This window comes from Myotis lucifugus, unplaced genomic scaffold, assembly GCF_000147115.1.
Source record: "Myotis lucifugus unplaced genomic scaffold, Myoluc2.0 scaffold_195, whole genome shotgun sequence".
Lineage (NCBI taxonomy): Eukaryota > Metazoa > Chordata > Mammalia > Chiroptera > Vespertilionidae > Myotis > Myotis lucifugus.
The window spans coordinates 1227401-1249111 of NW_005871243.1; the positions used below are offsets into that span (position 1 = coordinate 1227401).

General features: G+C 42.7%; 1 protein-coding gene across 1 annotated transcript in view; it reads left to right on the plus strand.

The window, feature by feature from the left end:
- STAC (SH3 and cysteine rich domain) overlaps nt 1-21711 on the plus strand; it is a 97057-nt gene that overhangs the window by 42046 nt on the left and 33300 nt on the right. The window contains 4 exon segments of the mRNA XM_006097093.3: nt 15079-15179; nt 16654-16735; nt 17856-17971; nt 20430-20508. Coding sequence (XP_006097155.1) covers nt 15079-15179; nt 16654-16735; nt 17856-17971; nt 20430-20508 — 378 coding nt within the window.

Sequence of the window (21711 nt, forward strand, 5' to 3'; positions counted from 1 at the left end):
TAGAGGTGATCTTTCAGAAAAATAGTGTATTTGTATTTTAGGAGCCTTTTTTAAAAAATATATTTTATTGATTTTTTTTACAGAGAGAAAGGGAGAGGGATAAAGAGTTAGAAACATCGATGAGAGAGAAACATCGATCAGCTGCCTCCTGCCCACACCCTATTGGGGATGTGCCCGCAACCAAGGTACATGCCCCTGACCGGAATCGAACCCAGGATCCCATAGTCTGCAGGCCGACACTCTATCCACTGAGCCAAACTGGTTAGGGCTTTAGGAGACTTTTAAGACCATACCATAGCAGAAAGAAATGACAATACAGGAAAGTATTTTCACTGTGTATATAACTGACCAGAGTGGAGATGACAATTTAAGGTGGTCTTTTGTTAAATTTTAGTCATTTCCTATAGATCACCAGCTACATGCTATTTAGTAACATCACAGCAAATATATACTGCATATATGTATACATATACACATACAAATATATATGTATACATATACACATACAAATATATATATATATGTATATGTATATTTCCATGTTCTTCCAACCTACTGTACTACATTTATTTTCTCCTTGTCCCATCCACCAAGAAATAAAAATGGTGCCCAGGTAGAAAGAAGGGAGGAGAAATGACTCAAGATGGAGCTTGGAGACAGAACATAGACACTGCTGTGAATCCTGGATACACTTGGAGAGTTTCCTGAACTTGAAGCTGCAAACCTTTTCATGACTGTGCTATTGCTGATTCATGCCTTCCTGCTTGGGGTTCAGACAAGCATGACAGACAAGTGTACATTGGCCACCTGCCTCTAGACCCATGAGCAGTACCATGGTGGAAGTGAGGCATCTGTAGGAAAAGGCCACCTCCCGTTATAGACACAGGGAGATAAAGAGCTGTTGGAAAATGTGTACCCTGCACTTCCATTCAGCTGCCATAGCGGGGAATGCTCCACTGACCTACTTTGGAATGGTCACTTTGGTTGTGCAGCCACAGCGGATACCACATCATAAAATGACAGAATGGGACATCCCCTGTGTGTGTCTATGGGAGACATCTGTACATTGTGACCCAGCCATTAAAGAAAAAGGATGAGGCAATAGAAATACATGGTTAAATCCAATAATGAAGGCATTTCTTTGTAGCTTATCAACACTGCCTGGTTGCACAAGCAGAAAAACAAAACATAGATTATTTTTCCACATGCTAAGCTTATCTGGAAAGAAAACCCAAAGCCTATAGCTCTGCTGCACTCCCCACCCCAACAACATGGCAACAAACAAGTGCATTGTACACATACTTACACGTGTGTATAGATATACACACCATACACACACACTCTCACCTTCATCACACAGGAAATGTGTTTCCCTTGACATAGCAGGATCATGTTTCAAAGAATTCACAACCACTTCAGCCTAAGACCCAAGTACCATCTTCACTCTGTTCCTAATGCCATAAAGAGAAGTAACAAGAGTCACATATCATTAGAAGTGAGGAGGGACCATGAGCCAGCCTGACTCTCACCCAGAAGGGCTATATCACTTTGCATGAGATCTGCCTGGTATCCCTGTTTGAAAAAGAGATTTGTTTTCTGATTTTAAAAAGAGAAATAAAAAATATCTGCTAGAGGTGAAATAAAGATTGAGACGGTACCCCAAAGCAGTAGTGCTCAGTTAGTAACAAGACAGGCTTCTCCCTGTCTTCCTGCCCTGCTGCTGACCTGCTCTCTCTCCCAAGGTCTAGCCTCTCACTTCAACAGCCAGAACTTTGCTGCCCAGATTCCTTGTCGATGCCGAAATACTTAAATGTGTCCACAGTGGAACAACGCACCTTCTTCCCCCATACAATCTGCCACTTCATTGAGGTCCTCTTCTGCTGGGGCAGATGGTACCTGCGTGCTCTCAGCTACCTGGCCAGAACCTCAAGGCCATCTTGGACTCCTCCCTTCTCCCTCTCTCCAGAAAGCCCAACCATGAACAAACTGTCTATTCTACTTCTGTGCTTTCTCTATAGTCAGGCCCCTCCTCTCTTCCTCTCCGCTCCTGCCCCAGTCCAGTCTTCAACACATCTCACATGAGCTGTTTCAAGAACTTCCTAAATGATGTTCTTTCTATCCATCTCTACAAATGCTGCCAAACCTCTTCTGAAAGCAAACAGACATTGAATGGCTGATTTTGTCAGGAATGCTTGTACTGCCTCCTTGCCTAAAGAATTGCTTGGTGCTTATTCTATAACCTCTGAGAGCTGACAAAGGTGAAGAAATAAGCACTTTGTCCCACCTGATTTGCACAAGGTGAAACTTTGTTCGCTCCTCTTGACAGTCATCATCAATAGCACTGGTGAGCATCTCTAAGTAAGTGGATTGTTACAAATAAACTCACAATGCAGACCTGCAAGAGGGAGCCAGGAGAGGGGCAGATGGTGCAGGGGTCACCGGTGGGTATTTGCATTCTGGTTCTGCACTTAGTAGCTCAACTGACCTTGGACAACTAATGTACCTTCTCTCAACTCAGTGTCTTTCCAATGGCATTGGAAACACCTTATTCATGGAATCCCTGACAAATTAAGTGACATAAATGAGTGTTCTTTGTGAACTACAAAACTTAAAACTGTTCACTATTACTAAAGCTATCTGTATGCATGAAAGGTTGATACGAGTACTATGCCAAATTCCTAGAAAAGCACTTTGGCGGGAAAGGGGGAGAGGGGAGCACATCGATTGGCCAATCCATTCTTGGGAGACCTGAGGATAAATATAAATTCTCGAGCCCTCGGCTGGAAGAAGAGTTGTGAAGAAAGCAAATGAGACTGTGAAAACCGCAGACCTCCGAGAAGAGGAGGCAGACAGCAGACATTATTAGTACCGGGGTCAGGGGTGTCCAGGCCAGCTGTTTCGCAGATGGTCATGAGAAAGTGATCATCCTGGAGGATGTCTCCTCTCAGAATGTTAAGCCAAACACACAAGACAGAAGGAAAGCCTGGTGGCCATGATATTACAGCGTGAACTGATGGCCCAGGGGGGCAAGGCTATGGACTCCAAACTCAAAGCTCTGAGCCAACCCAACTCCTGTTACTATTTTTAAAGTTCAGTGCGGGTGAGGGGCGGGGGAAGTAGGGAGAGTTTTTCCACTAGTAGTCAAGAACCGAAATAGGAAAGATCAACAGAGGCATTTATAAACAATGAATGCCATTAATTTTTTATAGCCAATAAGGGGTTGGAAAAGTTGTAGTGTAGCAAGGAGTGGGGAATATAGGCATGGAATGATGGCCCAGGGGTCTTCACCATGTTTAAAGGTCCTTTCTGCTTGCTTGATAGCATTTCAAGTCACTGGCGAATGACTATATTACTGAATTTCCCGGAAAACTTGGAAACCATCTTGTTCAATTGAACTCATAGCAGGGGAGAGATAGGATGGGTTATTTTTAATCAAGGTCTCATGACTAGAGTTCAAGTGTGATGGAAAATATGTTCCCCCTTTTTCCCCTTTTGCAGAAAACTTTCTAACTATTGAGTGATATCTGAAGCTTGGGAGCAGTTTAAGCTGTATTGCTTTAACTCCAGAGCTCCAGCTCTTTGCAGTATGAGGTCACCTAGGGTCCTTTCAGGGTGGTGAGGAACGGGTCATTGTAAACCCTGATTTGAGCTTTGCTGACCTTCCCAGCAGGCTGCAGTGGGAAGACCATTAGCCCAAGAGGCCCGACACTAGTATTTTCATTCCTGCTCTGCCACCGAGGAGCAGTGTAATGTTTGTCAAAGCACCTTGCTTCCTTGAGCCTCAGTTTCTTGATCTGCAAAATGAGAAGCTATATCTGGGAGGGCCAGTTGGTTTCCACACTAACTGGTTGACACTGATTGCCCAGAGAAGCTTCTAAAGTGGCACCATAGCCCAGTGAGGAAATGATTGTGATTGATTAGTGATGTCTGCCATGTACACAAAATGAAAGGCTTCTTCAACACCTGTACTGTGTATTTGCCATTCCTAGGCTACTGAACTCTAAGGTAGGACTTCTCAGAAATTGAATACGCATGCAAATCACCTGCAAAGCTTGGTGAAATGCATACCCTGACTTAGTGGGTCCGCCTCGGGGCCTAAGACTCTGCATTCCTTACAAGGTCTCCAGTGATGTCAATGATGCTGGACTATGGGCCCCACTTCAAGTTTCAAGGCACCAAGGTATCTTCCTAATCAATTCTGTTCCACTTTTAAGTCAGAAAGCCCCTAAGAACTGTGTAGAAGGCCTTAGGTACCTGAGAAAGAGAATTAACAGAGAAAATAGCTAATTTTAAATTTTTATAAGATTTCTAATTTTGTCTCTTGTATAGATATTCATTTTATTCTTCCTTTTTTTAGAAAATAAATATGGGATACTTAACAAATATATGGGTTCATACATGTCAATATCTGAACCAAGGTATATGCAAAGTGCTTGGGAAGCCTCAATGAGGGAACAGTCGTTCTATCTGAGGACGAAGATATGGAAGTTCCATAATGAATGTGGCATTTCAGTGGGGCATTAGAGGATAAATAGGAGCTCACCGCTCTCTACCAAACTCATTATAATTCTTAGAAGTACTTTCCCATTGAGGACAAAGAATGGAAACATGCCATATATTCTTTGAAAGAAAAATGTAACAGAGTCAGCTCTTAATTTCTCAAAAGCTGGTGAGATAGCCTACAAATCCATCCCAGTTAACCACCGCCTTCCTCCCTGTTCTTTTGGTAGACTCCTCACATGGAAGGCACCACATCCAAAAGGCAAATCAGATGGTTTCACTACTTGGCTTTGTTCTGAAATAGCATTTAAAAGGAGTTCTGGACCAATTCGTTCTTTTATCCCTAATGTTCAAATGTGATGGATCAAAGATGCTATCAGAAAAGGTTTCAGTCAAACCTAGTTGATTGCGGGGGGGGGGGGGGGGATCAGGCAAGAACACCAAACAGAGATACAATGTCAGGAGTGGATTAAATCAGATCTGCTTTAGAATTCTAGCTCTACCCATGTACTAGCTAAATGATTTAAACTCTCCGATGCTCAGTTTTCCATCTGTTAAATGTGGAACAACACTAACCTGAAGGAATCATTGTGTTAGGGCTTGTGGAAGGTTCTTCATTCCTGGTGATCCTAAGCACAGTCCCCATATCAAGTGGCCCTACTCGTGACAGTCTCTCAGTTTTCATCTTTTCAGGAATAAAAACGGGCAGTTCTTTCCTGTACAAGAAGGAAGAGGAAATTTGTAATCAGGATTCCTGGGCTCAGATCTCATCTCTGCACCCTTTCTCCAGTGGCCTTAGACCACGGACTTCCCTCCCTAAGCCTCAGTTCCCTCAGCATGAAAGAGAGCCAAAAATAATTGTTGCTCTACATCCGTTTCTCAACCGGGGGCAATTTTGCTTCACAGATAAGGGTTCAAGACTTAGCAAATAAAAAGATAGGACACCCAATAATTAAGTTTGGATTTCAGAAAAACAACCTATAACATTTTAGTATAAGTGTGTCACAGACAGTATTTGGGATACAATTGGTTCATGCAATATTTGAGATATTCTTAGAATAAAAAATAATTTGTTATCTTAAAATTTAACTGGACTTTTCTTCTGTTTTAAATATAGTTTGATTTCAGAGAGAAAGGGAGAGGGGGAGAGAGAGAGAAACTTCAATGATGAGAGACAATCATTGATCAGCTGCCTCCTGCACACCCCACACTGGGGATCGAGCCTGAAATCCAGGCATGTGCCCTGACCGGGAATGGTACTGTGACTTCCTGGTTCATAGGTCAACGCTCAACTACTGGCCATGCTGGCTGGACTAACTAGACTTTTCTATATTTAATCTAGCAACCCTGACCCTGGGGACATCTGACAATATCTGGAGATGTTTTGGGTTGTCACAGTTCAGGAGGAGGTACTTCTGCATCAAGTGTGAGGCCAGAACAGCTGCCAACCATCCTGCAAGGCACAGGACAGCCTGCCCCTCCACACACACACACACACACACACACACACACACACACACGGCAAAAAATTCCCAGGCCCCAAATGTCCATAGTGTAGGGACTGAAAAAATCTGCTCAGAAAACTTGGATTTAAAAAATAAAAGTTCTCTGAAATCTATAAAGCATTGAAAACTGTCTATTACATTTTGAAGCAAAAATAAAGAGAAATGGGCACTTTCCCCTTGTCAATCAGAGGCAATGGAGGTGGCCTCGTCTGTGAAGTCTGCAGTTTGCCATTCTGCTACAGAATGTTCCCTGGGTAACTCAGAGGAAGGCCCAGCCCTGAAGGACATAGTTCCAGGAAAGGAAAACAAAGCCTGCTGAGCGTGTCAGCACGCACAGGGCACAGGCCGTGCAGGGGGTGAGGGAGGGGGAGCGGGCCACGCTGAATGATGGCAGGACATGGCGTCCAGGACAGCACTCTCCCCAAGTCCTAGGTCACGGCAAGTGGAGATGAGGAGAGTTGCTGCTACCTTTTGTTTTCCTAAGCTGTTGGACTCCCGACCCAACCACACCTTCCCAACAACGGAAGCTCCAAAATCAAAACCACCAAAGTGACTCCTCTCAATATGACTTGATAATTCTTCAAAAGTGAAAACACTTCCTTTCAAAACTATGTAGTCTCTTATTTCTTATTACGAAGGGAAAACATGTTCCTTCTAGAAAATGAGAAAATACAAATAAACAAAAACAAGAGCTAAAAAGCTTTTATAATCCCACCAACCCAGATAGAAATATTATTCATGTGCCCTGCCAGACCTTTTTACATGCATGTATATGCTCATTTTAAATGAGAGTTTTCTAAATGTTTTGTTTTTAACCCTGATTTTGACACTTTAATATTTTATTATAAATATCATATTATGTCAGTTATTATTAAGTAAAAAATTATCTCAGTAGCCAAAAAGTATTTTGTTTGTGGGTGCACCAAACTTTCATTAATTAATACCTTCCTTACTCTGTGATATTTTAGTCATTTCCCATTTCCTAATATTACTTACAAAGCTAAAGTAAATATCTTTGTAGTTAAGCCTTTGCAAACATATTTAATTATTTTCCTAAGACCCAATTCTGAAATTGCTGTATCAAAGAATTATGCACATGTTTAAAGCTTTTGATGCATGTCCCCAAAGTGACCTGAAAACAATGGTACCATTTTCTAATCCCAGCAGCAGTGTCTGGGAGCACCCGTACCCCACATCCAACTACGTATAGTTATTTTTCCATTACTTTTCATCTTTGTACATTTGGTAGAAAAAAAATGGATATCTTGCTGTTTTCATTTCTAGTTCTTTGATTACTAATTAAATTTGCCATTCATTAAATCAGCGATTTTCAACCGGTGCGCCGCAAGAATTTTTAAAATATGCAATACCTGACTGTTTAGTGAGGGGCACTGACCTCTTTTCCCTTAGATTCTCAAATAAAAAAAATGACAACAGCCAACATAACAATAGCCATTTCAGGTGAATGAATCAAAAGTATACCTGTTGTTTTTGTCGGGTCAGCAAAAAAATATATTTTGGGTGTGCCACAGAATCTTAGTAATTAGTTTATGTGTGCCATGAGATGAAAAAGATTGAAAATTGCTGCACTGAACGCTTAACTTTCAATTCAGTTTCTTTTATAAGCCCTCAATTTATATCTTGGACAATAGATTTTTGGCTTATTTATCTTTTCCTTTTAAATTGAAAGAAATGCTCATAAATCTCATATATTACAATATAATACCCTTAATTTTATAAGGCAAATATTTTCCCCATTTATCTGTACTAGTGAATATATTTTTATATAATCAAATTTACCAACCTTTTGGTATATTGTTTTCTCTCATAAAAATCTTACTTTGAAGATCTTCTCTACTCAAGAATAAATAAGCTGATGTTATGTTTTCTTCAATTAATATAATAGTTTTAACTTTTATGTAAATTTCTTAAGCCATCCACACTTTTGTTCAGAATATGCTATGAATTAGTGTTTTCCCAAAATAATTTACCAGGTGACTCATCAATATCTGTTAAATAATTCTGCTTTTCACTGCTGATTTGAAAGTCATTTTTATCAAACATTAAATTCTTAAAGATACTTAAGTATATTTTTTAGATTTTCAATTTACTTTACTGGTTATTTTGTTAGTTCAGCACCAATAGCTTTCTGGTTTAATTATTATTGTGGTTTATAATAGATTATTTTTCAAAAATATTTTGCTATTCTCAAGTATTTACTCTTCAAAATTAATTTTAGAATCATTTTGTGAAGTCTCCCACCCAAATCCCATTGAGATGTCAGCTAGAATTCTGGTATATTTACAGAACTACTTGGAGAAAATTGGCATCCCTTCAATGGTTATTTTTTCTTTTCTTATTTAATAATAGCGTGTTGAGTACTAGTAACATCAGGCATCTCGGTCTTCTTTCCAACTTAAATAGGAATTCATTCAACAAATATTTATGGGGTATCTCTCTGGGCCAGGTTTTGCTCTAAGCACTTAGGCTGCATCAGTGAACAAACCAGGGAAAAATCTTTGCCCTTGTAGAGTTGACTTTTTAGTTGGGGAGACAAAGGCAGGGACGATAGAGGGACGGCAGAAGGATGGATGGAAGGAACGGATGGATGGATGGCTGACGGAGGGACGGACGGATGGATGGATGGACGGATGGATGATGGATGGATGGATGATGGATGGATGGATGGATGGATGGATGGACGGATGGAGTTTTCTACAGTGATGGGTAATGTGGAAAGAAGAACAATTTTAGGCAGGGTGGGAAAGATCAGAAATCCCTAGACCAGGGGCAGGTTGCTGTATCACATGAGATGGTCAGGGTAAGACCAAGTCTGAGCAAGACCTGAAGATGAGACAACTCTGAGGAAAGAGCATCCAAGTGAAGGAAACAAGTAGAGCAAAGCCTAAGGCAGGAGCATGCTGTGTGTAAGTACCAGCCAGGTAGCCAGCATGGGATGCAGCAAAATTGATGAAGAGCAGAGAGGAAAGGAGGGCAGAGATCCTGTGCCATTGTAAGGACTTTGGCTTTTGCACTGTAAAGTAACTACAAGACTTTAATTATCTTTACAAAGGATTGCTCTGGCTACTATGTAAAGAACAGACTTTGCTGGAATGGGGGCAAGGATTGAAGCAAAGACCATTAGGAGGCTATTATTACAGTAATGCAGGTAAGAGATGACGGTACAGCGGGAAGAATTGAGAATGGTCCAGATTCATGATATATTTTGAAGGAAGTACCCAGCAAGATTTTTTGCACATGGGCTGCCTGGGAGAAACAGGGATGCTGCCGAGGTTTCTGGCCCAAGTTACTAGAAGAATCATATTGCCATCAACTGAGATGGGAAACTGTAGGTTGAACAGGTTGATTTCTATGAAACCTTCTGTGAGCCAAAAGGGCACACAGGGAAGGGTAGCCCTCTTCACTCTTCAGAAAGACCTACATTAGTATGGTAACGGGCTTTTTTGCAAAAAAAAAAGTTTATGTCTCTTTTCTAACAGCATAGAAACCATGTGGCCTGTAAAACCTAAAATATTTGCTCTCTTGCCCTTTACAGAAACTTTTCTGACTCTTAGTCTAACTCCTCAGAAGGAAGACAAAACAAAAACAAAATATCTGCCTAAATTAACGTCCAAGATCAGCCTTGTTGAAGGGTTTTCTTCTGTAGAGATCCTCCATTCTGTTGCTAAAATCTTCACATTCCTGGAATATAGGTGTTTTTCAAAGAAGGCATTGGGAGGTCTCTCTCTCTCTCTCTCTCTCTCTCTCTCTCTCTCTTCCCTCTCTCTTTCTCTTTCCTTTCCTCTCTCTCTAAAATCAATAAATATGAAAAAAAATTGAACTTATTCTGATCTACCTCAGGTTGTTAGAGGCCAAACAGCTAACTTATCACATTAATACATAATTTACAAAACAAGGATCAACCTACTTGTTTGTAAATTGAGTTATAAGGGAGGGATTGGGATTTGGTACACGCAGGAGAGTAGGATGTAGACTGTGCTCTACATGGGTCATGCCTGATCCAGTCATGAGTTTAAAACATCCGGGTAAGCCTTAAGGAACTGGGAATCATGTTCTCAGGGAAAGTCACTATTCAGATAATACACCTTCCAGCCAAATCACCGCTTACTTTGGCATAGTGAGTTATGCCCGTTGGGTTTCCCATTTTGTGCTCATGACACCCTTTCTCAGATGGGGAGACTCGGGCTCAGATAATCAAGTGCCTTGTCCAATGTCTCAGAGCTAAGGACTAACACCTAAACATTTTGATGACTTCTTCCAGCCCGCCATGATCTCTTTATATATCATGTATGCAAGTACAAACACACATATCCAGGTATGAACACACACATGTAATACAATTTATGCATGGAAGTTGTAACAAGTTGTAGAACAATTGCCCTGCCTTTGTACTTTTGTATTCTTCCATTTGTACTTCTCCCCTCCAGCTCCACTCTTCCTTTTAAAAGATTCAACCAAGATGAGCAAACTATTTTTATTAAAGGCCCTTATGACATCAATGTCATTTTCAAAACAAAAAATAACTCCATGAATAAGAGCATATCAAAACTAGGAACAGCGGTGTGCACTTATATCGGCTAATGCATTTGCGGCCTTGACTCCTAATGCATTATTGATTGTGTGAGTAATCCCCAGCTTAGAGGGCGTGGAGATAGAGTCAGCTGTGGGAAGAACTTTCTGTCTCCTGCACTTTCCTTCTGCATGTTTTCAAGGGTCTGTACTGGGCTCTAGCGCAGTGGAGCCTGTAATCCGACCTTCATATACCAAGGGCCACATTATTGCAAGGGATTGACTTGACCCAATTTCCAGCAACTTGACTTATATTCTTTTTGTCACAGTAGTTCATGAGGCTAGTTTAAATAAGGTACTAATGGTACTGAAAATTCTACAATAGAAACGATCTTATCCTATAACCCAGACTAACTTCCAATGAGCGACCACTTTCAACTTCATTGGTTTTTTTCTAACATTTATTTCAATATTTCTAAATGCTGTGCTTCTACTCCTATTTTTAAAATATATTTTCGTTGATTTCAGAGTGGAAGGGAAGAGAGATAGAAACATCAATGATAAGAGAGAATCATTGATCGGCTGCCTCCTGCACAACCCCTACTGGGGATCGAGCCCACAACCCAGGCATGTGCCCTTTACTGGAATCAAACTAGGGACCCTTTGGTTCGCAGGCTGACACTGTCTATACCAGTGATGGCGAACCTATGACACGCGTGTCAGAGGTGACACGCGAACTCATTTTTTTGGTTGATTTTTCTTTGTTAAATGGCATTTAAATATATAAAATAAATATCAAAAATATAAGTCTTTGTTTTACTATGGTTGCAAATATCAAAAAATTTCTATATGTGACACGGCACCAGAGTTAAGTTAGGGTTTTTCAAAATGCTGACATGCCAAGCTCAAAAGGTTCGCCATCACTGGTCTATACACTGAGCCAAACTGGCTAGGGCTCTACTACTATTTATTGATTAACCAAATATTTATTGGTTTTCTGCAATAGATGAGAATTCAGCTCTCACCCCTCCAATACCCTCTCACTTGTTCCCTCTTCCTCACTCTCACCTTCCCAAAACAGTTGTATCACAATCTTGGCTCCCTTGCTCTCATCTTCCCAAGTAGTTTGATCACAAGTTTGTGTTCACTAGATAGTTTATACACTATTGTGACTATTGCAATCTTCTGATCCAAGCATTATACTGTGATTATATTTCTTTCCTTACATGGATTTTATATTTCCTCAAATTTAAAATCACCCTTTCACTTGTATGCATGCATATAAGCCTAGCCAATGGACACAGACACCAGGGGGGTGAGGGCATGAGTTGGGGGAAGGGGGATAAGGATACATGTGTAATACCTTAATCAATAAAAAAATTTAAAAATCACCCTTTCCATTTTCTTGACTTTCATGCACCTATAATTGTTTTTTTCAAATGTTCCCATATAGCTGTCAAATGCCATATCTATTACAATATTGAAACCTCAAAAGCATCAATAAACTTCAAAGTTTGTTCCATGTTTTCCCACAAGTCTGTCTTATCTCATCTTGCAGCACCTGTCTAGAGCTAGTTCAGAGTTTTCAGGTGGACATATTATTTACTTCTCTGTGTCAGTTATTTTGTTGTGCATGGGATGTGCAATTTCCTCTTCCTTAACTCATTCCCTCATCTTTCTAAGGCACATCCTTCATTAGTTTTCTAAGAAAGGGTAAATAGAAAGTTAATATTTTGAATCCCTGAAGATCTGAGTAGGTGTTTATTCTGCTTCCATACTTGTTGGTAATTGGACTGGATATAAAATTCTAGGTTGAAAATTATCTTCTCTCAGAATTTTTAAATTTCACAGATTTTGAAGATCCATGGTCTTCTACTTTTCAAGATGCTGTTGGAAAATCCAATCTTCCTCTTTTCTGCTAAATTTATTGCTATTCCTCCAATCTCTGTCTTCCAAATATATGTTGAACTCTCTTCTATTTTTGCTACTCTTCCCAGTAATCTTGTTATTTGGGATTTATACCATTTTTAATTGTGGGCTATAATTTTAATGGACTTTTGGTATGAATAAGTGTTGAAAACCATGTGGTCATTCTATCATGTTTACTCAGTGTCCAGTGGTATCTTTATGTCTCCAAGTATTTCAACCCCTACAATCCCCTTTGCATATATTTTAACACTATAACTATTAGAAACCCTGAGAGTAGCTAATACTATTATCATTTTATGAAGAGACAGCTGAGGCTCTAGGAATGTTAATAGTTTTCTTGCGTTTAAAGAGCCAGCATAAGACAGATTTGAACTTAAATTCCTGTTTTTCTCACTCTATTGAGGCATAGGGTTAGGTTCAGTGATGTCTTTGTGATGGTGATAACTATTAATAGCACATGTCAGACCACAGATTTCCCATATCTTGCTTCAAATGTGAGTTATTCTTTTGAACTATTCTCTGAGCCACAGCATACAAGCTTCCCTCTTCAATCATTCTTGTTATTCCAGAGTAGAAATTGGAACACCTAAAACCAAAGAATTGCTGATGGTCTGACTTGTACAAAACAGATTGTGTTAGAACAGACAAGGAAAACTGAAATTATGGTGTTCAGGTCTGAAGGAAAACATTCTTTAATATATAATGGTGCTATTTCAGAGTCCACACACAATGAAATAACTCTCTTCTTTGATGCTTTTACTTACATTTTCACAAAGGGCACAAATAGCTTTCCCTAATTCAAAAACAAAAAATAAGTGATTTCTTTGGAAGTCTAGCCTTTTGAAAGCATTGCAGTCTTTCAGCTAAGGTGTTCTTCTCGAAAATGAAAAAAGATTTTCCAACTACTATTTATGAACAAGCACAGATAGCCAGTAATTTATGATGTGTTTATACATCACTTTGACTTTCTGTGGTTCTAACAGCAGACATGCTTTGTGTTAAATGAGTCCTTCCTGAAAGGGTTTTTCAGGTATTACCTCGTGAAGGGTTTCCAGGGACTTTCCCAATCAAACATTTGTCCAGTTTTTTCCACTGAATGTCAGATTTTATCACCTTATTATCACCAAGCACATCTTCACGTAGGTGAAGCAACCCAAATAAAAGGAGAAAATATTTGGGTCACGCAGTGAAAGAGTGAAACCAGGCAGAAACTTCTCTGACCTGAGGCAAACCATTCCACTGCTTAGACCCCCAGGCTGCATATCTGCAAAATAATCTCATACAGCCCAGCCAGTGTGGCTCAGCAGTTGAGCATTGAACTATGAACCAGAAGGTCATGGTTCAATTCCCGGTCAGGACACATGCCCAGGTTGCTGGCTCGATCCCCAGTGTGGGGCATGTAGGAGGCAGCCAATCAATGGCTCTCTCTCTCATCGTTAATGTTTCTATCTCTCTCCTTTCCTCTCTGAAATCAAGAAAAAAATATATATTTTAAAAATAAATAAATAAATAATCTCATACATATAAATGATCTTCAAGTCCTCTTTCAGCTCTTGAATGTCATCTCTAAGCCATCCATGAATCAACCTCAATTTATTATCTAAATCAGGCACCACTGTTTTAATACATATGTGACTATGGAAGGATTTGTTTGTTAATTTATGTAATACATCGACCATCATACTCAGAGCTGGTTATACAGTGACAAACTTAGCCTCATTGCATTCACAGTCCAGAGGAAAAGGCAGACAGAAACAAGCTCTCAAAGAAATAAATGTGATTTTAGAAATACTGTGGCAGAGTGCTGTGAAAAAGAATAATAGGAAAAAAGATCATTTAGACAATGGAAGGGGAATGTTTCCAGGAAAGCCTCATTGAAAAAATGACAAGTGATTTGAAGGATGAGGAGCAGCAAGACAAGTGAAAAGTGATAGAATCAGCATTCCAGGCTTATAGGGCAATATGAGCAAAGACCCTAAGGCAGTGGTCGGCAAACTTGCAGCTGGGCAAACCACAGCTCGTGAGCCACATGCGGCTCTTTGGCCCCATGAGTGTGGCGGTATTTTGTGGAAGACCCCCACTCAAGGGGCCAAAGAGCCATATGTGGCTCGCGAGCCGCGATTTGCCGACCACGACCCTAAGGCATTAAAGAGCTTGTGCTTTCAAGGAACCTGAAGAAGATCACGTGGTTAGAGCAAAGTGAACAAGAGGGGTTTGGCCTGAGATAAAGTTAGAAGTGGGTTCCCACCAAATCATTCAGGACTCATACTACTCAGTAGCACATACAGAAGAGCAGAAACAGGTGACCTGTATAAAGAGCGAAGAAAGTGGAATTTGCTGCCTTGAATTGAGAAAACAATGAAAGTGGAGGCAGCTAAGATATTCTAGAGTAATGAATAGGAGCGGGGGAGACCAAAGCTAACACCTTAGGTAGAAATTGGGGGGAAGGTAAAAGAATCTACCATAATATTTTGCCCTTTTTGAAAGGTTCATGCAAAAGTCATAGAAAAGAATTCCCTGGGTTATGGAAGTAATCACTTTCCCAGGGATTTCATACTAGTCACCAGAAAAGGGCAGGTTGTATCCTAACCAAAGCTCACTGTATGTCTGACAGGAACAAATGCTAAGCACGGACTACGCTGCAAAGCCTGTAAGATGAGCATCCACCACAAGTGCATGGATGGCCTAGCACCCCAGCGGTGCATGGGCAAGCTGGTAAGGGCCTGCCCCTGAGATCACTCCATTCAAACTCCTTCTCTGCAGCACCCGTGAGAACTGGCCACCAGGAAGGCGGCCCTAGAACCCCTGGTCTGCCAGCTTGGCTTCCTGGTTGGCAAAGTGACAGAGCAGAGGAGGAGCATTGTCAGCCCAAGGGATGAATGCTCCACATAGTGACCAACTTGTCCTAGCTTTAGCACAGGAAGTCCCACATCCTAGAACTCTCCAGGTTTTAGAAGTGAAAGTTAAGCACCCTAGGAACCATATCCCAGCTCCAGGCAAACTAGGGTGGCTGGTCATTCTAGTACTTAATTGGCTGACAGCTCAGTGGGAGTCATAAGTAGGATAGAGATTAACCACCCTCCCCAAAGTGGAGAAAGTAATAAAAATCTACAGCACTTTAATAGACTCATGGTGGCCCAACCAAGGGAGGTTGGGTGTCCCTGGCCCATTCTGGACTGATCATACCATCTCAAGAGTGTGGGCTTCATTCAGCACTGGTGCCACACATCACTCAAAAGCAACCCAGAGATTTCAAAACTAGGATGGCCAGAGAATTGTAGAAGGAACCAAGAATTTCTACCCTGGAGATACTTAGGGCATGACAGCTAACTTCAAAAAATAATAATAATAAGACGTGTCACACAGAAGAGGGATTCTGTTGTCCTCTGTGGCTCCAGAAAGAAAGACCTAGGATCAGTATGTACCAAGTCTTAACAGTCAGAGATGAAGTCACCAAAGACCTACCTCCAGGGTTAGCAAGAGCTCCCCCATCCATCCTCCGTCACTGGCAATGTCCAAACAAAGGAGATGCCACTGCCAGGAACTTTGGAGAGGACTGTGGAATTCTAGTAAAGGCTGGGCCACTACGTTTTCTTTCAATACTGGAATAAAGTAAGTCAAGGTTCTTAGAGAGTTCATCAACTTACTGTAATTGACAATGTCCTCTTCTTTAAAACCCTATCTCCTCCTCCAAAGGTTATTTCCATAAGTCAAGACAAAGACCATGGATGAGAAGTCAGAAAACAGAATGGAATCTAGAACACAAAGCAGATGGTTCTTGGTAGAGCTCAATCAGACATAGAAAGGCCTTTAAGCCAACCCCTAGCGTCTGCTTTCCCATTCCGAGGCTGATTTTAACCAACCACAATAATGAGCTGTAGTGAAATAAGGCATAATGGTCCATGGTATCCTGGGAGGTAATGAGGATCCCAGACACAAGGGAGGCTGCAGTGGGCCACAGAGAGGGAAGAAGCAGGACAGGGAAGGGCAGGGCTGAGGCTCGCTTTCTGGATGGAGTGTAGCTTGCTTATTGACACCCTCCAAGGGTATACGGTAGCACAAGTCAACATCTTGAAGGGAGACAAGGAGATGCCCCTAGAAAAATCAACTGGTTTGATGTTTAGAGTTCTTATGTGGTTCTCTTCTCATCAGCGACATTAAGCCCTTCTCTTTCTCATTCTCTCCCCAGCCAAAGGGGTTTCGGCGTTACTACAGCTCCCCCTTGCTCATTCATGAACAATTTGGATGCATTAAAGAAGTTATGCCCATTGGTGAGTTGGGACATTGATGGGCTGAGCCGGGTTTTGAGTAGCAATGTCAGCATTCATGGCTGCTGTTCTCCCAGGACTGCAAAACCCATGGGGTGTGTGTGTGCGTTTGTTTGGTGGCTGATGGGGTCATGATTGTCTGTGTATTTTGCTGGAAGGGAAAGATAAGATGGACCCAATTCTGCAGGAATATGCATCCTCTCCCTAATGAAGCTCAAACAACACCCAAATCCCAAAGGCTGCTGCTATGCTACCCCACCCATCAGCAGCATGATGGAGTGGAAAAAGCAGGGGGTACGGCATTCCACAGACCTGGTTCAAGTCCCAGCTTCCCCGCTGACCAATGTGTGTCTGCACAAGCTACCCACCCTGTCAAACCCTACAAAATGAGAATAGTAATGACTGTTTTTTAAAATTGTTGTAAAAAATAAATATAAATTATAGACCAATGCCTGAAAGGAACTCAGTGAATATCAGCTATTCTTCAATTGAGACCAAAAAAAATGCCTTATATTTATAGACATTGAATTTACTCTTTAACAATATCCTTCAGTGTACTTCTATTTTTCTCTCCCTAACAAAATCTCTACATCGATGTTTGTCTTTCAGGGAGCAGAGTGGCAAGTTTTATACTAAAAATGTATACACTAAAATGTTTTGCATTACAATTCATGAAGCCTGGGAATGTCCAAATCTTTCAAAAACACTTGCTTCCTCCTGCAAACTTCGGGTCTCAAAGGCTTCATACCTGGGAAAGCCTCACTTCGCACTTGAGGAAGTAAAGCTGATCTTTGGAAAGAACCTTGAAATTGGAGTCTGGGGGATGAATTAAAAAAAAAAGAGGAAAATCAATCCATCAGGAAGCATTTGGGAGCAGAGGGTGCCAGATGTAGTCGGGGTCCCTAGCAAATGGGCACTTGTCATGGGGGACACACATGTGAGGAAAGCTTGACCTCAAAAGCCCCATTTTCCCAGGGGGCAGTGGGTCTGAGCAGCACCTGCTTCTCAGGTGCATGGAATAGGTGATGCATGATGCGGTCCAGGATATGTGAAAGGTGATTGGCTGCATTCCTGACAGTGAATTGAAACCTTTCTCTCAGATGAGCTTTCTCTTCCGTTGCAGCCTGTGGCAATAAGGTGGACCCTGTCTACGAGGCCCTCCGCTTCGGCACCTCCCTGGCTCAGAGGACAAAGAAGAGCAGCTCTGGCAGTGGCTCGGACTCCCCTCACAGAACCTCTGTAATTGTCCTCTTGGTGCCCTTGGGCAGGGTGGGGCTCAGGCACTGCGGTCTGTGGGTTCCACCTAAATGCATCATGAGAGCTGGGCTGTTGTGAATCAGGCAGCCTCCAAATGGAAACCCAAAGGGCTTTGGGCCACTGAAGGTTAATTTTCTGTTGCCAACACCCAGGAATCATTTAACTTTCCCCCTCAAAGACCTCGCTCTTGGCTTCATGTTCCTTGACTTTCTCTTCTGTATACTCCTTCTCTCCCCCGACCCCCACCAATGTTAGATAACATGTGAACAACACAGAAAGGTTTGACTCAAACAATGGGCAGAAGCAGGAAGTCCCAGCTGTGCCCAGTTCTCCCTCCAGCTCCATCCCAGTTCAACAATACAGCCATTTCTCACATTTCCTCAATCCTTTCTCTCTAAGGCAAGGTATACCCTTGGATTCACACACAAAAAACCCTCCCCAGAGGGGCTTGACCTGTGACTTAGGGGGGCTTCTCTCCATGGGACAGTCACCCCCCCCACGCCCCTCTCCTATGTTTTACCTCGCTGGAAAGAGTGCTCTGTGCATGTCAAGACTTTGTGTGGACACCACCCAGCAATCCAAAAGAAAAGCACAGACAGCGCTGGCCAGAGCAGGGAGACCTCTGTCCACTCACCTTGCCCTGCATCCTGAGCAGGCCTTTCTCACATCTCTGGGGTGAGCCACCACATCCTCAGCCCCTCTCAGCTCATGCATCCCCCATGCCCGCCTGAGGCTGGCCTGTGTGGAAGGCAGATGCAAAGCCAACCGGGAAGGAAGAGCAGAAAGGCTTCCCCAGACATGGTCTGACCTCAGCAACCCCATGGCCCTGCCCTTGTGGGAGGAGAAGGCCTCAGATGCACTCCCAGCAGGCAATGGCCATTTCGGCCTCCACATTCTGGGCTCAAGCCAAGAAGCAGCAAGACCATCAGAGAGCCCATTTGTCCGGTTCCCTTTCATGTCTAAAATAGCTTTGTTGCTAGCAATGTCTGGACCCTACAGGCTGGTTTTAGGAGCAAAGAGCATCGTTTTCTGAATGTCAATAAGGTGTCCATTTATCACAGTCCACTTACGCTTCCTGGCACTGGTTCCATCAGGGAAGATTTCTTGGAATTTTGCTCTGTGACGGCATTGTTCTGAGACCTGCAGGGAGACCAAGATAAATCCAACTGTGCTTAAGTATCTGTCACTTCACTCCTTCCCTGGAGTCCAACTGGACTCGATGGAAGAAAACAGAAACGATTGATTGGTACTTTAAAATGCTTTTGCTTCCTTTCTGCAGGGGCAAATCATAATGCATTTCAGCCTCTTGCCGTTTGTGCGGTGTTATGTCCGCAAGCTAACATATTCCCACGTCGCAGAGCTCGGGCCCACAGGTTGATTTTCTCCCAGGACTAGAGAGGCATTTGCTTCACATTGTCGGGAAGTCACTGCCTGGCTTGTTTCTAAATCGTTATGTCTCCTTTAATGGCTTTCAAGTGCTCTAGAATATAAAAGGTTTGATGGCTTGGGGAAGGCCTGCTGAAACCAAATTCAAAACACTGCCTGGGAGTTGGCTGACTGGTTTATGAACAGTCTTCGGTTTCATAAAATTAACACAATAGCAGCTTTTGTTCAGAAACAGTGAGCTTCAAAGGAGCAGGATGCAGAGGACTTGGAGACCCTGTGACATTTCTTATTTCTGAGGTGTTATGAGAGTAGGAATGGCTGAGAAAAACCTTAGACAAGTTGAGTTTTTTGGGGTTTTTTTGTTTTGTTTTTTTAATTAAATCTTTATTGTTCAGATTACAGTTGTTCCTCTTTTTTCCTCCCATAGCTCCCCTCCACCCAGTTCCCACGCCCCCCCCCCCCACTGTCCTCATCCATAGGTGTACAATTTTTATCCAATCTCTTCCCGCACTCCCCACACCCCTTTCCCCCCTGAGAATAGTCAGTCCATTCCTTTCTATGCCCCTGATTCTATTATATTCACCAGTTTACTCTGTTCATCAGATTTTTTATTCACTTGATTTTTAGATTCACTTGTTGATAGATATGTATTTGCTGTTCATAAAAGTTAGTCTCTGGAGACTGGCACTAAAGTGCTCTAGAGTGGACTGGGAGAGGTAGGAAGGGAGCCTTGCCCTCCTCTGATAAGATACACATAAAATGTTTACGAAGTGTGACTCTCCATCAAGGCCCCTGAAATTCCTCTTTTATGGAGCCAGGCAGAGAGAAGTGGGGGCGTCTGGCCCGAGGAGAGAGGCAATCTGAAAAAAGGGACGGTGCCCAAGAGGGAACACACACCCTCTGAAGTTGGCCAGGCAGACAAGACAGCCGTGACTGGATTCTTAGGACAGTGTCCTGCAAATTCTACCTTCGATATTCAGACATGGAAACCTCTGTTCAGTTGGCCCAGTGATGTGACATTGCTCATCCCATGCTGTTCCCTCTTTTCTCCAAGACTTCGGACCTGGTGGAGGTTCCTGAAGAAGCCGACGGGCCAGGAGATGGGTACGACCTACGGAAACGCAGCAACAGCGGTGAGTGAGGGAATGACTGGGAAATCAGGTCCCGACTCAAAGGTGAATCGCATTAGCCTGAGTCAGGGGGCAGGGAAAGTCGATGTCCAGGCCCCTGGTTTCTCTGCTCACCCTGGAATTCAACCTGGGCAAGTGCTCAGCATTCTGCAGAGAAACAGGGCATCGTGGCTGGTGGATGTCAGTGATTTGACTACACTGTTCCTTGAGTTCTGTCTCCTGCATTCGCATGCCTTATGGGCTTAACAGAACGGGGTTTAGGAGTCACTTCCAGACCTTTTGTTAATGCATCGTTTCCCCCCCTGACCTTTGCAAGATCAGCAAAGCCACGGAGAAGCTACTCCAGGCTACACCTCAAGTACTCGAACCAGGTGGGGGGTGGTGCCAGGGAGGGGAGTAGGGACCTCACACGTGGCTCCTCGCCAGCAGAGAAAACTAAGTCTCTGGTATGTGCAATCTAGCCAAACATTCTTTTTTTAAAATTTGTCTTTATTGTTGAAAGTATTACAGATGTTCCCTTTTCCCCCCATCACCCCGGCCCATCCTCACCTGTCCCCCACCCCCGCCTTCACCACACTATTATTCTTCCATGACTTATGCCCTGTTACAATGATTTCTAAAATAATTATTAGATGCTAACTACATATATTGCTTGCTAACATTAAGAAAAAGCTGCCTCTTAAAGTAGAGTTTAAGGAAACACAATGAGCCTCTTAGGAATTCATCTTGCCAATGCTCTCTAATGTGAATACTGGTCATTGCTTAATCTCCACTCCATTATTCAAAAAAAAATTTCTGGAGCATTTACCATCACCTGCAGAGGTACCTAGGTCACCAATGCTGTCCTCAGGTCGCTCATAATCTAGTGAGGCTGCATGTACCGACTTGAGTCATGTACTTGGGCTGAGTGCATCCTCAAGGTGACCCCGCCCGGCTCTGCATGGAAAGTGTGGGGATGTGCCCCTTGGACCGGTTTCCCACCTGACTGTTTGCCCTGCCTCTTCCAGACCGGAAACGGTATCCCACAGCTGCGTTGTCGGTGGCTGTCTGACACGGTATCACTTCCCCTCCCTCAGTTCTAGGAACTCCCGTGTGCCCCTTGTCTCGCTAGGACTGTGCCTCTGTGAGTCCCTGAAGGCAGCACATGCTTAGCTTCCCCCATGACCCTCCCTCCTAAATAGCACGGGCCCCCTTCCAAGCCTGCCC